General features: G+C 39.2%; 1 protein-coding gene across 1 annotated transcript; it reads right to left on the reverse strand.

Moving 5' to 3' along the window:
- Window positions 1–405: 405 nt before the first annotated feature.
- Window positions 406–13,865, reverse strand: LOC142179938 (uncharacterized). Its single transcript, XM_075250838.1, has 5 exons — window positions 13,801–13,865; window positions 13,466–13,614; window positions 13,051–13,335; window positions 2,047–2,266; window positions 406–481 (listed from the first exon to the last, which is right to left on the reverse strand). The coding sequence occupies exons 1-5, from the start codon at window positions 13,863–13,865 to the stop codon at window positions 406–408; spliced, it is 795 nt and encodes a 264-aa protein (XP_075106939.1).
- Window positions 13,866–14,273: the final 408 nt, after the last annotated feature.

The following is a 14,273-nucleotide window of genomic DNA, read 5'->3' on the forward strand; positions in this document are numbered from 1 at the left end:
ATCAAACAAGAATGTTAATCATACTAGCTAGAAAATACAAAACCTATCTTATATTATTACTATTACATTAATTTTCAGAGATAATCCAGTTTTATTGTTTAGACATAATATAAATACTACGTTTGATTATTCATCTTTGTAGGTTTATGAAAAATAGTTTACATAACTCGGGATACACCTGCAATGCACGTGTCGAGAAACTAATAGATTTAAAAATTCTACACTATTAGTTTGGTTTGGTAATTAAAAAGTCTGAACTAGCCCAACCTTATTACACCCCCAACTTGAATTCCGATTTCAACCGTGAATGAATTCTTTAAATAGGAAGTTATTGCTAATATACAATTTGCACCAAAACCTTCATTATTATATTATTTTAAGGATTCATGGTAGATTCTTAAGCTTTTACTCCAACATTCTAATCGATCTCATCTTGTACGCTCCATTCTTGTCCCATTTAATAGAAGAATTTATACATGTCCTGTCGGCACAATAAAAAAGAAAAAGAAAAATAGCTTGACTATGACGAGACGTTGTCCAGATTAGGTTTGAAAGTGTAATAGTAATCCAAATACAACACCACATTCACTCTCCTTTTCCCACGTTTAGTAAACATCACAAATTGACATAAACCACTCTGGACCACCCCTATTTAATCTTATGATCCTGCACACGAAACTCACGCTACAAGACTGGGCTATGTAGTGCAACCTACAACACTATTAGACAATTTAAAAGAGTTTACACAGTTAGGTTACTTGTAAAATAATACAAATGTTTTATCGAATTATTAACTAGAAACGAAGTACCAATTTCGATCTATAATGAGGTTGAGGTTATCGAGCTTCCTGCCTTCCGTAGTTGAGATGGAAGGTTCAATCATATCAATAAAATATCATGACCTTTAAACGTTTGAGGCTCATTTTCCAACAAAAGTGTCAGAAGGAAGTAGTTGTCCTTTGACGTTTATTATGTCTTGAATTTTCCTCATTAAACGTACTTTCATTTGCTTCTTCTCGAGATCGCTTAGAATTTTTACTAGACGACTCGCATTCATTTTTATACGGATAAATATTCTCAAAGAAGTCAGCATTATCGGATTCGATTACCGTATTAATATGAATGTCGGGATTTTTTGATTTATGAACCAGAAAACGAGATGCCTTACTATTTCTTGCATATCCTATGAAAACGCAATCAACTGTTTTCGGTCCAATCTTCACCTTTTGGGGTTTAGGAACTTGTACTTTAGCCAAACACCCCCACACTTTAAAATATTTTAAGTTGGGTTTCCCACCTTTCCATTTTTCATATGGAATGGATTGTGTTTTGCTATGGGGAACTCGATTGAGTATTTGATTAGCTGTAAGAATAGCTCCCCCTCCCCCCAACAAGTTCTGGGGTAAACCCGAATTTATCAACAAGGCATTTATCATCTCCTTTAACGTTCTATTCTTTTTTTCCGCAATTCTACTAGATTGCGCTGAGTAAGGGGCATTTGTTTGGTGAATAATGCCATATTCCAAACATATTTCTTCAAAAGAAGATTCATATTCTCTACCCCTATCACTTCTTATCATTTTGATCTTTTTGTTTAGTTGCGTTTCAACTTCATTTTTGTATTGCTTGAATGCCTCAATTGCTTCATCTTTACTATTAAGTAAATAAATATAGCAATATCTAGTACTGTCGTCAATAAAAGTTATGAAATATTTTTTTTCACCGCGAGATGGTATTGACTTCATGTCGTAAATATCTGTGTGAATTAAGTCTAAAGGATTTGAATTCCTTTCAACTGACTTATAAGGATGTTTAACATACTTAGATTCCATACATATTTGACATTTCAAATTATTGCATTCAAATTTAGGCAATATTTCCAAGTTAATCATTTTTCGTATAGTTTTGAAGTTTACTTGACCTAAACGTGCATGCCATAAATTATCTGACTCAAGTAAGTGAGAAGAAGCTTGAACTTTATTGATATTAATAGCTATTACATTCAACTTGAAAAGGCCCTCAGTTAGGTAATATTTTCCTACATACATATCATTCTTACTTATTACAACTTTTTCAGAAACAAACACACACTTTAATCCATTCTTGATAAGAAGTCCAGCAGAGACCAAATTCTTGCGAATTTCAGTAGCATGGAGAACATTGTTTAGTGTCACAACTTTGCACGAAGTCATCTTCAAAGTTATCTTCCCAACTCCTTCAATTTTTGTTGTTGCGGAGTTTTCCATAAAGATAGTCTCATCGGGCTCTGCGGGAACATAAGAGGCAAATAACTCTTTGTTAGCACAAACATGGCGAGTGGCTCTAGAATCAATCCACCACTCCTTGGGATTTCCTACCAAGCTATTGTGATGACCCAAAAGGTCATTTTTAAATTTAATAATTAATTCAGTATTCTAAGACCTCAAATAGCACTATTCTTCATTCCTCGACTTGCGTGTGCAGTCCATATAATTTTTCGAAAATTTTTATATGAAAAATATTGATTAAAATGTGAAATAAAACTTTAAAACTCAAGTAAGTTGACTTTGGTCAATACTTTTAGCAATTGGACCCAGATCAGTATTTTGACAGTTCCGGTAGGTCCGTATCATGATTTGGGACTTGGGTGTATGCCCGAAATTTAATTTGGAGGTCCCTAGCTCAAGTTATTACCATTTAACGGAAACTAGAAATTTAAAGGCTAAAGATTTCCAAAGTTGACCACGGATTTGACCTTTTGATATCGGGGTCGGAATCCGATTCTGAAAATTTGAATAGGTTCGTTATGTCATTTATGACTTCTGTGCAAAATTTGAGGTCAATCAGACTTGATTTGATAGGTTTCAGCATCGAATGTAGAAGTTGAAAATTCTTAAGTTCCTTAAGCTTGAATTGGGGTATGATTCGTGATTTTAGCGTTGTTTGATGTGATTTGAGGTATAGAATAAGTTTGGATGATGTTTTAGGACTTGTTGGTGTATTTGGTTAGGTCCCGGGGACATCGGGTGGATTCCGGATGGTTAACGGATCAAAATTTGGACTTAATAAAAATTTAAAATTTTGGCTTCTGGTGTAATCGCTCCTGCGGATTTTAGACCGCAGGTGCGAGCTCGCAAAAGCGAGTCATGCCTCGCAGAAGCGGATGGGATGACGCAGAAGCAGCCCACGCATCACAAAAGTGGGAAAAGGGGGAAGGGGCAGCCTTGCGCTGAAGCGAGTCTGCAGAAACGAGCCAGCCCACAGAAGCGACCCCAACCTCCGCAAAAACGGAATCGCAAATGCGGTTAAGTGTCCGCAAATGCGAAAAATCCTGGACAGAACCCATAAAATCGGAAGTAAACCATTTTTACTTATTTTTGAGTTTTGGGTCTCGGGTTTAGGCTATTCCAAAGAAATTTTTCATGATTTTGAATTGGGTAAGTGTTCTATAACCAAAAGTGATTATATTTCATAAATCTATGTCTATATCCATCATTTATTTTGGATTTAGATGGAAGAAATTAGAATTTTTGTAAAACTTTTCAAAAATAAAAATTTAAGATTTGAAGGTCCAATTGACATCGGAATTTGATAATTTTTATATGGTTGGACTCGTCTCGGAATGGGTATCAGGATTTCGTAAGTTTTTTTGAGCTTTGAGACGTGGGCCCCATTGTTGATTTTTTAGATGAATTTCGAATTTTAATACGAAAAATTAAAAAATTCATATGGAATTATTTTTTACGATTTGTATTGAGTATATTGAATTGTTTATGACTAGATTTGAGGATTTCGCACACGAATTCGCGAGGCAAAGGTTTATTAGAATCTTGAGTTGGTTGCAAAGCGAGGTAAGTGTTGTGGTTAACCTTGACTTGAGGGAGTAGGATTTATTTGTTTATTTGCTACGTGATTTAATGTGCGGGTACAACATATATGTGAGGCGACGAGTACTTATGCGTTGTAGTTGAGTCAAAGCATGCTGGAGAAATTTAATTCATTTTGAATAATTATTTATTTAATTAAGATATTCCTGCTTAAGTTTATTATTGATTATTTGAACATTATTTATGAAATTTTTATTGATTTAATTATTGTTGAATATGGTGAGAAAGAGCGTAAAAGCACGAAGGGTAATGCCGTTCCTTTTTTATTATTTATACTATCATTGTCATGGTGAGAAAGAGTATAAAAGTACGAAGGATGTTATCGTGCCATTATTTAGCATAAAATCACGAAGGGTGATGTCGTTCCATTTTCAGAGAGTGTAAAAGTACGAAGGGTGATGCCGTGTCATTTTCAGAGAGTGTAAAAGCACGAAGGGTGATGCCGTGCCAAAAGAGAGTTAAAGCACGAAGAGTGATGCCGTGCCAGTTGTTATTATTTATTTATCAGTTTATGGGAGGAATGAGAGTAAAAGCACGAAGGGTGGGACCGTACTATTTTTATATTATCAGCTGCTCATTTTATTGTTGATGAATTAATTGGCTGCTACGTGACACTTCTCCTGCTGAAATTTCTATATCATTCCCCTCCGCATGTTCCCTCCCAAATTTATAAATTATTATTTATTGTGTTATTGTTGTTTTGTATTTGTATATACATGTACAGGTTATTTACATATGTGTCTTGTCATAGCCTCGTCACTACTTCATCGAGGTTAGGCTCGACACTTACGGAGTATATGGGGTCAGTTGTACCCATACTACACTCTTCACTTCTTGTGCAGATTTTGGAATTGGTCCCAGCAGCGCACCATAGACTTGCTCGGATTCAGCTACCCAGAGGAGACTTGAGGTATAACTGCACATCGTTCGCAGTTTTGAAGTCCCCTTCTATCTTATCTTAGTTGTGTATTATCTTTCAAACAGCTTGAATTTTATTCAGACCTTTATTTGTATCATTCTAGTAGCTCGTGCACTTGTGACACCAGATTCGGGGGTGTATTTTGATAATTCGGTAGTTATGGTCTTCCGCACTTTATTTCAGCAACTGACTTCCATTTAATTTAAATTGTTTAAAAATGGTTAAGATTATTCTAACGTTGGCTTGCCTAGCAAGTGAAATGTTAGGCGCCATTACGGTCTCGAAGGTAGAAATTTAGGGTCGTGATAAGTTGGTATCATAGCACTAGGTTACCTAGGTCTCACGAGTCACGAGAAAGCTTAGTAGAGTCTGAAGAATCGGTACAAAGACGTCTGTACTTATCTCTCAGAGGCTATGAATTTTAGGAACAATATCACTTTTTCATATTCTGTCGTGCAATTTTATTCTATCATCGATGATTGAACCACTCTATTCTTATTCTCTCGCAGATGGAGAGAACATGTAATACATCTACCGATGGACAGGAACCAGAGCCCCCGGTGGCAACTATGACTAGGGGTAGAGGCCGAGGTAGAGGCAGAGACAGAGGCAAAGCTCAATCTAGAGCTCGAGCAGCAGCACCTGTTGTATAACTTCAGGTGGATTTAGGAGCGGAGTTCTAGCTCAGACGGTACCTATTGTACCAGTCCAGGTCCCGGAAGGATTCATAGTTACTTAGTGCTTCAGGACGCTCTAGTTCGTTTTGGTGAGTTTTGTGGAGGGCGTGGCCCAGAATGATACATTTCCAGTGGCATCAACCGTCTCACAGGCTGGGGGAGGACCACAGACCCCCACTACTCCCGCTCCGGAGTAGGTGGCTCCATAGTATCAGGCTCCAGTAGCCCTACCAATTGGGGTAGTTCAGCCAGTTGTTACGGCATAGGCCGGTGATAGGCTCGCTATGTCTTCTGAGGCTTTATTGAGGCTGGACAAATTTACTTAGCTCTTTCCAGTTCACTTCAGTGGTACACCTTCTGAAGACCCATAGGATTATCTTGACCGCTGCCATGAGGTGCTGCGGAACATGGGTATAGTTGAGACCAATGGGGTCGATTTTGTTGTATTTTAGATGACGGGTTCCGCCAAGAGATGGTGGGGAGATCTTATGTTGGCCAGACCAGCTGGGTCGCCTACACTGACTTGGGATCAGTTCTCACGGCTATTTCTAGAGAAGTTCCTCCCTATCACATTGAGAGAGCATTACCGCAGGCAATTTGAGCGTCTCCAGCAGAGCATTATGACTGTTACTCAGTACGAGACCCGTTTTGTGGATCTAGCCCGTCATGCTCTCCTTTTACTTCTTACTGAGGGAGAGAGAGTGGGGAGGTTTATTAAAGGACTTACTCACCCTATCAGGCTTTAAATGTCCAAAAAGACCGAAAGTGAGATTTCCTTTCAGGCGGCTGCTAATATTGCTAGGAGGATCGAGATGGTTCTTGCATAGGAAAGAAGGTAGGGGTCTAATAAGAGACCTCGTCAGTTCAGTGGGTTCAGTGGTGCCTCGTCTGGAGGCAGGGGTACTTTTGGCAGGGGTCATCCTCCCAAGCTGTTTCATTCAGCGCTCCAGGCATCCTATAGTGAACCACCAGCTCCTATTAGTGCACCTCTGATCCAGAGTTTTCAAGGTGGTTACTTACGTGTATAGGGACAATTTCAGGGTCAGCAGTCACAGCAGTCGAGGTCTTGTTATACTTGTGGTGATCCGAGGTACATTGTTAGATTCTGCCCCAGGTCTCAGGGCAGCATGCAACAACAGGGTTCTCGTGCTATGATTCCAGCACCGGTTGCTTCATCGCCCGCCCAGCCAGCAAGAGGTAGGGGTCAGGCAGCTAGAGGTGGAGGTCAGGCCGTTAGAGGTGGAGGCCAGCCAGTTAGAGGTCATCTTAGGGAAGCAGTTCATAGTGGTGGGGACCAGGCCCGATTTAATACTTTTCCAGCAAGGCCTGAGGCCGAATCATCTGATGTTGTGATTACAGGTATTGTTCCAGTTTTCTATAGAGATGCTTCAGTTCTATTTTATCCAGGATCTACTTATTCCTATGTGTCCTCTTATTTTGCTTCATATATGGTGATGCCTTGTGATTCTCTAAGTGCTTCTGTGTGTGTATCTACACCGGTGGGAGACTCTGTCATAGTAGATCATGTCTATCGTTCGTGTGTGGTTACTATTGGTAGTCTTGAGACTAGTGTGGATCTTCTACTTCTTGATATGGTAGATTTTGATGTCATCTTGGGTATGGATTGGTTGTCACCTTATCATGCTATATTGGATTGTCATACCAAGACAGTGACCCTAGCCATGCCGGTGTTACCTCGATTAGAGTAGAAAGGAAATCCTAGTCATTCTACCACCAGGGTTATTTATTATATGAAAGCTCGGCGTATGGTCGAGAAGGGGTGTCAAGCCTATTTAGCTTATATTCGCGATCCCAATGCGGATGTTCCTTCTATAGACTCAGTACCAGTTGTTTGTGAATTTCTAGAAGTATTTACTGCAGATTTGTCGGGGATGCCACCCGACAGGGATATAGACTTTTGTATTAATTTGGATCCGAGCACTCAGCCAATTTCTATTCCATCATACCGTATGGCCCAGCCGGAGTTGAAAAAATTAAAGGAGCAATTACAAGACTTGCTTGATCGGGGATTCATTAGACCTAGCGTCTCACCTTGGGGTGCACCAATGTTATTTGTGAAGAAGAAAGATGGTTCAATGCGGATGTGTATAGATTATCGGCAGTTGAACAAGGTCACTATCAAAAACAAGTATACGTTGCCAAGAATTGATGACTTATTCGATCAGCTTCAGGGCGCCAAGGTATTTTTGAAGATCGATTTGAGGTCTGGTTACCATCAGTTGAAGATTAGGGCATCCGATGTTCCTAAGACAGCTTTTCAGACTCAGTATGGGCATTACGAATTCCTAGTGATGTCATTTGGGCTGACAAATGCCCCAGCTGTATTTATGGATTTGATGAATCGGGTATTCAAACCCTATTTGGATTTTTTTGTGGTTGTATTCATTGATAAAATATTGATTTACTCCAACAATCGAGAGGAGCATGAGCAGCATCTTTAGATTGTGCTTCAGACTTTGAAGAATAATCAGTTATATGCCAAATTTTCAAAATGCGCCTTTTTGGGGCATGTTGTATCGGTTGAAGGCATAAAAGTGGATCCTAAGAAGATTGAGGCAGTTCAGAACTAGCCTAGGCCTACTTCAGTTACGGAGATACGGAGTTTTCTGGGTTTGGCGGGTTATTATCGCAGGTTCGTGGAAGGGTTTTCATCTATAGCAAGCCCATTGACCAGACTGACCTAGAAAGGTGTCCCATTCAGATGGTCATACGAGTGTGAGATGAGCTTTTAGAAGCTCAAGAGCGCTTTAACTACAGCGCTAGTGTTGGTAATACCCACATGTGTCAGGATCTTATACGGTATATTATGATGTATCTCGCGTTGGGCTTGGTACAGTATTGATGCAAGATAGTAGGGTGATTGTTTATGCATCACGACAGTTGAAATTTCACGAGAAGAATTATCATGTTCGTGACTTAGAATTGGAAGCCATTGTTCATGCGCTGAAGATTTGGAGGCATTACCTTTACGGTGTCTCGTGAGAGGTATTTACTGATCATTGTAGCTTACAATACTTGTTCAAACAAAAAGATCTCAATTTGAGGCAGAGAAGATGGTTGGAGCTATTGAAGGACTATGATATCACTATTTTGTATCACCCCGGAAAGACCAATATAGTGGCTGATGCTTTGAGTAGAAAGGTTATGAGTATGGGCAATCTTGTGTATATTCTAGTTGGTGAGAGACTGTTAGCTGCAGATGTTCAGACTTTGGCTAATCAGTTCGTGAGGTTAGATGTTTCAGAACCAAGTCGGGTTCTAGCTTGCACAGTCGCTCAGTCTTCTTTATATGAGCGCATCAGAGAGCGACAGTATGATGACCCTTATTTGCTTATCCTTAGGAACACAGTGCGGCATGTTGGTGCCAAGCAAGTTACTTATGAGGGAAGATGGAGTTCTGCGGATGCAGTGTCGTATTTGTGTGCCTAATGTGAATGAGCTTCGTGAATTAATTCTGGAAGAGGCCTACAGTTCCCGGTATTCTACTCATCCAGGTGCCGCCAAAATGTATCAAGATTTGCGGCAACATTATTGGTGGAGGAGAATGAAAAAGGATATAGTTGCATATGTAGCTCGGTGTCTGAATTGTCAGCAAGTTAAGTACGAGCATCAAAGACCTGGTGGTTTGCTTCAGAAGTTTGAAATTCCTGAGCGGAAGTGGGAGCGTATCACTATAGATTTTGTTGTTGGGCTTCCACGGACTCAGAGAAAGTTCGACACAGTATGGGTCATTGTGGACAACTTGACCAAGTCATCATATTTCATTCCAGTAGCAGTTACCTATTCTTCAGAATGGTTAGCAGAGATTTACATCCGCGAGATTGTATGCCATCACGGTGTGCTCGTGTTTATCATTTCTGATGGAGGTACGCAATTTACCTTGCACTTTTGGACTGTTGTACAGCGTGAGTTAGGCACACAGGTTGAGTTGAGTACATTATTTTATCCATAGACAGATGGACAGTCAGAGCGCATTATTCAGATATTGGAATATATGCTCCGCGCTTGTGTTATAGACTTTGGAGGTCCTTGGGATCAGTTCTTGCCACTTGCGGAGTTTGCCTATAATAACATCTACCAGTCGAGCATTCATATGGCTCCATATAAAGCATTATACGGGAGGCGATGTCGTTTGCCAGTTGGCTGGTTTGAACCGGGAGAGGCTCGGTTGTTGGGTACTGATTTGGTACAGGATGCCTTGGATAAGGTCAAGGTTATTCAGGATCGACTTCCACAGCTCAGTCTAGGCAAAAGAGTTATGCCGACCGTAAAGTTCGTGATATTGCATTCATGGTTGGATAAAGAGTATTGCTCCGAGTTTCACATATGAAAGGTGTAATGAGGTTCGGAAAGAAAGGAAAGTTGAGCCCTGGGTATATATGACCCTTTGAAATTCTTGAAAGGGTGGGCGAAATAGCATACATGCTTGCATTACCACCTAGTTTATCAGCGGTTCATCCGGTGTTCCATGTGTCTATGCTTCGAAAATATCATGGTGATCCGTCTCATGTGTTAGATTTTAGCTCAGTCCAATTGGACAAGGATTTGACTTACGAAGAGGAGCCAGTAGCTATTCTAGCCCGGCAAGTCTGACAGTTGAGGTCTAAGAGTTATCCTTCAGTTCGGGTGTAATGGAGGGGTCAATCAATTGAGACATCTACCTGGGAGTCTGAGTCAGACATGCGGAGTAAATATTCACACCTTTTCACCAACTCAGGTACTTTTCAAATTCCGTTCGAGGACGAACGTTTGTTTTAGAAGTGGAGAATGTGATGACCCAAAAGGTCATTTTTAAATTTAATAATTAATTCTATGCTATAAGACCTCGAAAAGTACTATTTATCATTCCTCGACTTGCGTACGCAGTCCGTATAATTTTTCGAAAATTTTTTGTGTGAAAAATGGATTAAAATGTTAAATAGAGCTTTAAAACTCAAGTGAGTTGACTTTGGTCAACATTTAGAGCAAACGGACTCGGATCGGTGTTCTGACAGTTCCGGTAGGTCTGTATCACGATTTGGGACTTGGGCATATGTCCAGAATTTAATTTGGAGGTCCCTAACTCAAGTTATGACCATTTAACGGAAACTAGAAATTTAAAGGCTAGAGATTTCCAAATTTTGACCACATATTTGACTTTTTGATATCGGGGTCGGAATCCAATTCTAAAAATTTGAATAGGTCTGTTATGTTATTTATGACTTGTATGCAAAATTTGAGGTCAACCGGACTTGATTTGATAGGTTTCGGCATCGAATATAGAAGTTAAAAATTCTTAAGTTCCTTAAGCTTGAATTGGGATATGATTCGTGGTTTTAGCATTGTTTGATGTGATTTGATGTCTCGACTAAGTTCGGATGATGTTTTAGGACTTGTTGGTGTATTTGGTTGAGGTCATGGGGGCCTCGGGTGGATTTCGGATGGTTAATGGATCAAAATTTGGACTTAAGAAAAATCTGAAATTTTGGCTTCTAGTGTAATTGCACCTGCGGATTTTAGACATCATGTGCGAGCTCGCAAAAGCGAGCCATGCCTCGCAGAAGCGGACAGGGTGTCGCAGAAGCGCGACCGCAGAAGCGGCCCACGCATCGCAGAAGCGGGAAAAAGGGGAAGGGGCAGCCTTGCGCAGAAGCGAGCCAGCCCGCAGAAGCGACCCCAACCTCCGCAAATGCGGTTAAGTATCCGCAGATGCGAAAAAGCCTGGACAGAACCCATAAAATCGGAAGTAAATCATTTTTACTCATTTTGAGTTTTGGGTCTCGGATTTAGGCGATTCCAAAGGGATTTTTTACGAGTTTGAATTGGTTAAGTGTTCTATAACCAAAAGTGATTATATTTCATAAATCCATGTCTATATTCATCATTTATTTCGGATTTAGATGGAAGAAATTAGAATTTTTGTAAAACTTTCCAAAAACAAAAATTTAAGATTTGAAGGTCCGTTTGATATCGGAATTTGATAATTTTTGTATGGTTGGACTCGTCTCGGAACGGGTATTAGGATTTCGTAAGTTTTTTTGAGCTTCGAGACATGGGTCCCATTGTTGATTTTTGAGATGAATTTTGGATTTTAATACGAAAAATTAGAAAATTCATATGGAATTAATTTCTACGATTTGTATTGAGTATATTGAATTGTTTATGATTAGATTTGAGGATTTCGGACACGAATTCGCGAGGTAAAGGTTTATTGGAATCTTGAGTTGGTTGCAAAGCGAGGTAAGTATTGTGGTTAACCTTGACTTGAGGGAGTAGGATTTATTTATTTATTTGCTACGTGATTTAATGTGCGGGTACAACATATATGTGAGGTGACGAGTACTTATGCGTTGTGGTTGAGTCAAAGCATGCTGGAGGAATTTAATTCATTTTGAATAATTGTTTATTTAATTAAGATATTCCTGGTTAAGTTTATTATTGATTATTTGAACATTATTTATGGAATTTTTATTGATTTAATTATTGTTGAATATGGTGAGAAAGAGCGTAAAATCACGAAGGGTGATGCCGTGCCATTTTTGTTATTTATACTATCATTGTCATGGTGAGAAAGAGTGTAAAAGCACGAAGGGGGTTGTCGTGCCATTTTTGAGTGTAAAAGCACGAAGGGTGATGCCATGTCATTTTCAGAAAGTGTAAAAGCATGAAAGGTGATGTCGTGCCAAAAGAGAGTTAAAGCACGAAGGATGATGCCGTGCCAATTATTATTATTTATTTATCAGTTTATGGGAGGAATGAGAGTAAAAGCACGAAGGGTGTTGCCGTGCCATTTTTATATTATCAGCCGCTCATTTTATTATTGATAAATTAATTGGCTGCTACGTGACACTTCTCCTGCTGAAATATATCATTCCCCTTCTCATGTTCCCTCTCAAATTTATAAATTGTTATTGTTGTTTCGTATTTATATATACTTGTACAGATTATTTACATATGCGTCTTGTCATAGCCCCGTCACTACTTCGTCGAGGTTAGACTCGATACTTACGGAGTACATGGGGTCGGTTGTACTCATACTACACTCTTCACTTCTTGTGCATATTTTGGAGTTAGTCCCAGCGACATACCATAGACTTGCTCGCATTCAACTACCCAGAGGAGACTTGAGGTATAACTGCACAACGTCCGCAGTTCTGAAGTCCCCTTCTATCTTATCTTAGATGTGTATTATCTTTCAAACAACTTGAATTTTATTCAGACCTTTATATGTATTATCCTAGTAGCTCGTGCACTTGTGACACCAGATCGGGGATGTATTTTGATGATTCAGTAGTTATGGTCTTCCGCATTTTATTTTAGTAATTGGCTTCCGTTTAATTTAAATTATTTAAAAATGGTTAAGATTATTCTAACGTTGGCTTGCCTAGCAAGTGAAATGTTAAGCGCCATCACGGTCCCGAAGGTAGGAATTTCGGGTCGTAACGACTGCATTCAGATAGCATGGCACACAAGTCCTCAATTTCATCATTCTTTTCAACCATGTTTGCTTGACTCTTCTTCTTGTCCTTCTTCGGTGCATGGCAGTCCACAGCTTTATGTCCAACCTTTCCACAGTTGTGGTAATTACCTTTGAACTTCTTCTTGCTCGGGTAATTCTTTGGACCAGACAGTTTCTTTCTCTTTTTGTTGCTTGTAGATGCTTCCTCAACAATATTTGCTCTTATTATTGTTGAGTTACCACGGGACTTCTTTTTAGCAGCCTTGTTGTCCTCTTCAATCCGTAGACGAAAAATAAGGTCTTCAAGCGTCATCTCCTTGCGCTTATGTGTCAAGTAATTCTTAAAATCCTTCCACAACTGAGGCAACTTTTCAATAAATGCCGCAACTTGAAACGCTTCATTTATGACCATACCTTCAATCATATTTATAATTAGTAAAATAATTAATATCTTGAATAAAAATATTGACTCGGTTTATACCTTCAGCAAGGAGGTCATGAACAATAACTTGCAATTCTTGGATTTGCGTTATGACAGATTTGCCGTCAACCATTTTGAAATTCAGAAATTTTGCGGCCACAAACTTCTTAAGTCCAGCATCTTCAATCTTGTACTTCTTTTCAAGAGCATTCCACAACTCTCTTGATGTTTTCATGACGCTATAAACATTGTACAAGCCGTCTTCCAAGCAACTTAAAATAAAGTTTTTGCATAAGAAGTCAGAATGCTTCTATGCCTCCGTGACCACAAATCGTTCATTTTCGGGAGTATCTTCTCTTAAAACTGGAACATCCCCGCAAATAAAGCGCTGCAAACTGAGTGTGGTTAGGTAGAAGAATATTTTCTGCTGCCAGCGCTTGAAGTCCACTCCGGCAAACTTTTCGGGATTTTCTGCCGAAGCCATCGCAGGTGCAGGCGTTGTGCGACTTGAAGACGCAGCCATTGCAGCATTTTGTTGGTCCGTACTTTTGTTGTCATTTTTTTGTAAAAGAAATTGACACAACCAGAATTAGTAAGTCGGTGAAGTTTTTATATCTTCAAATCGAATACAAACAACCGAGGAAAAAATCACTAGAATTTTAATCTCGGATTGAATAGAAAGACATAAAGACTTTAATCTCACGGGAGTAGAAAATCCGAAGATTTTAATTTCCAAAACGAGAGTAGAAAATCGTAAGAATTTTAGTCTCCCAAAGCAGAAAGTAGGATAAATATAAAATATTAAAAAAAATCCTTAAGCTTGTTAGTATCTGTATTTGAAAATATAATTTCTGCAAAATAAAACGAAAGCAGAAACAAAAGACAGAAATAAATCAGATGAACAACATTCCGAGCCCAACAGAAAATTGTG

The sequence above is a fragment of the Nicotiana tabacum genome, chromosome 4 (assembly GCF_000715075.1).
Source record: "Nicotiana tabacum cultivar K326 chromosome 4, ASM71507v2, whole genome shotgun sequence".
NCBI classification, from domain to species: Eukaryota; Viridiplantae; Streptophyta; class Magnoliopsida; order Solanales; family Solanaceae; genus Nicotiana; species Nicotiana tabacum.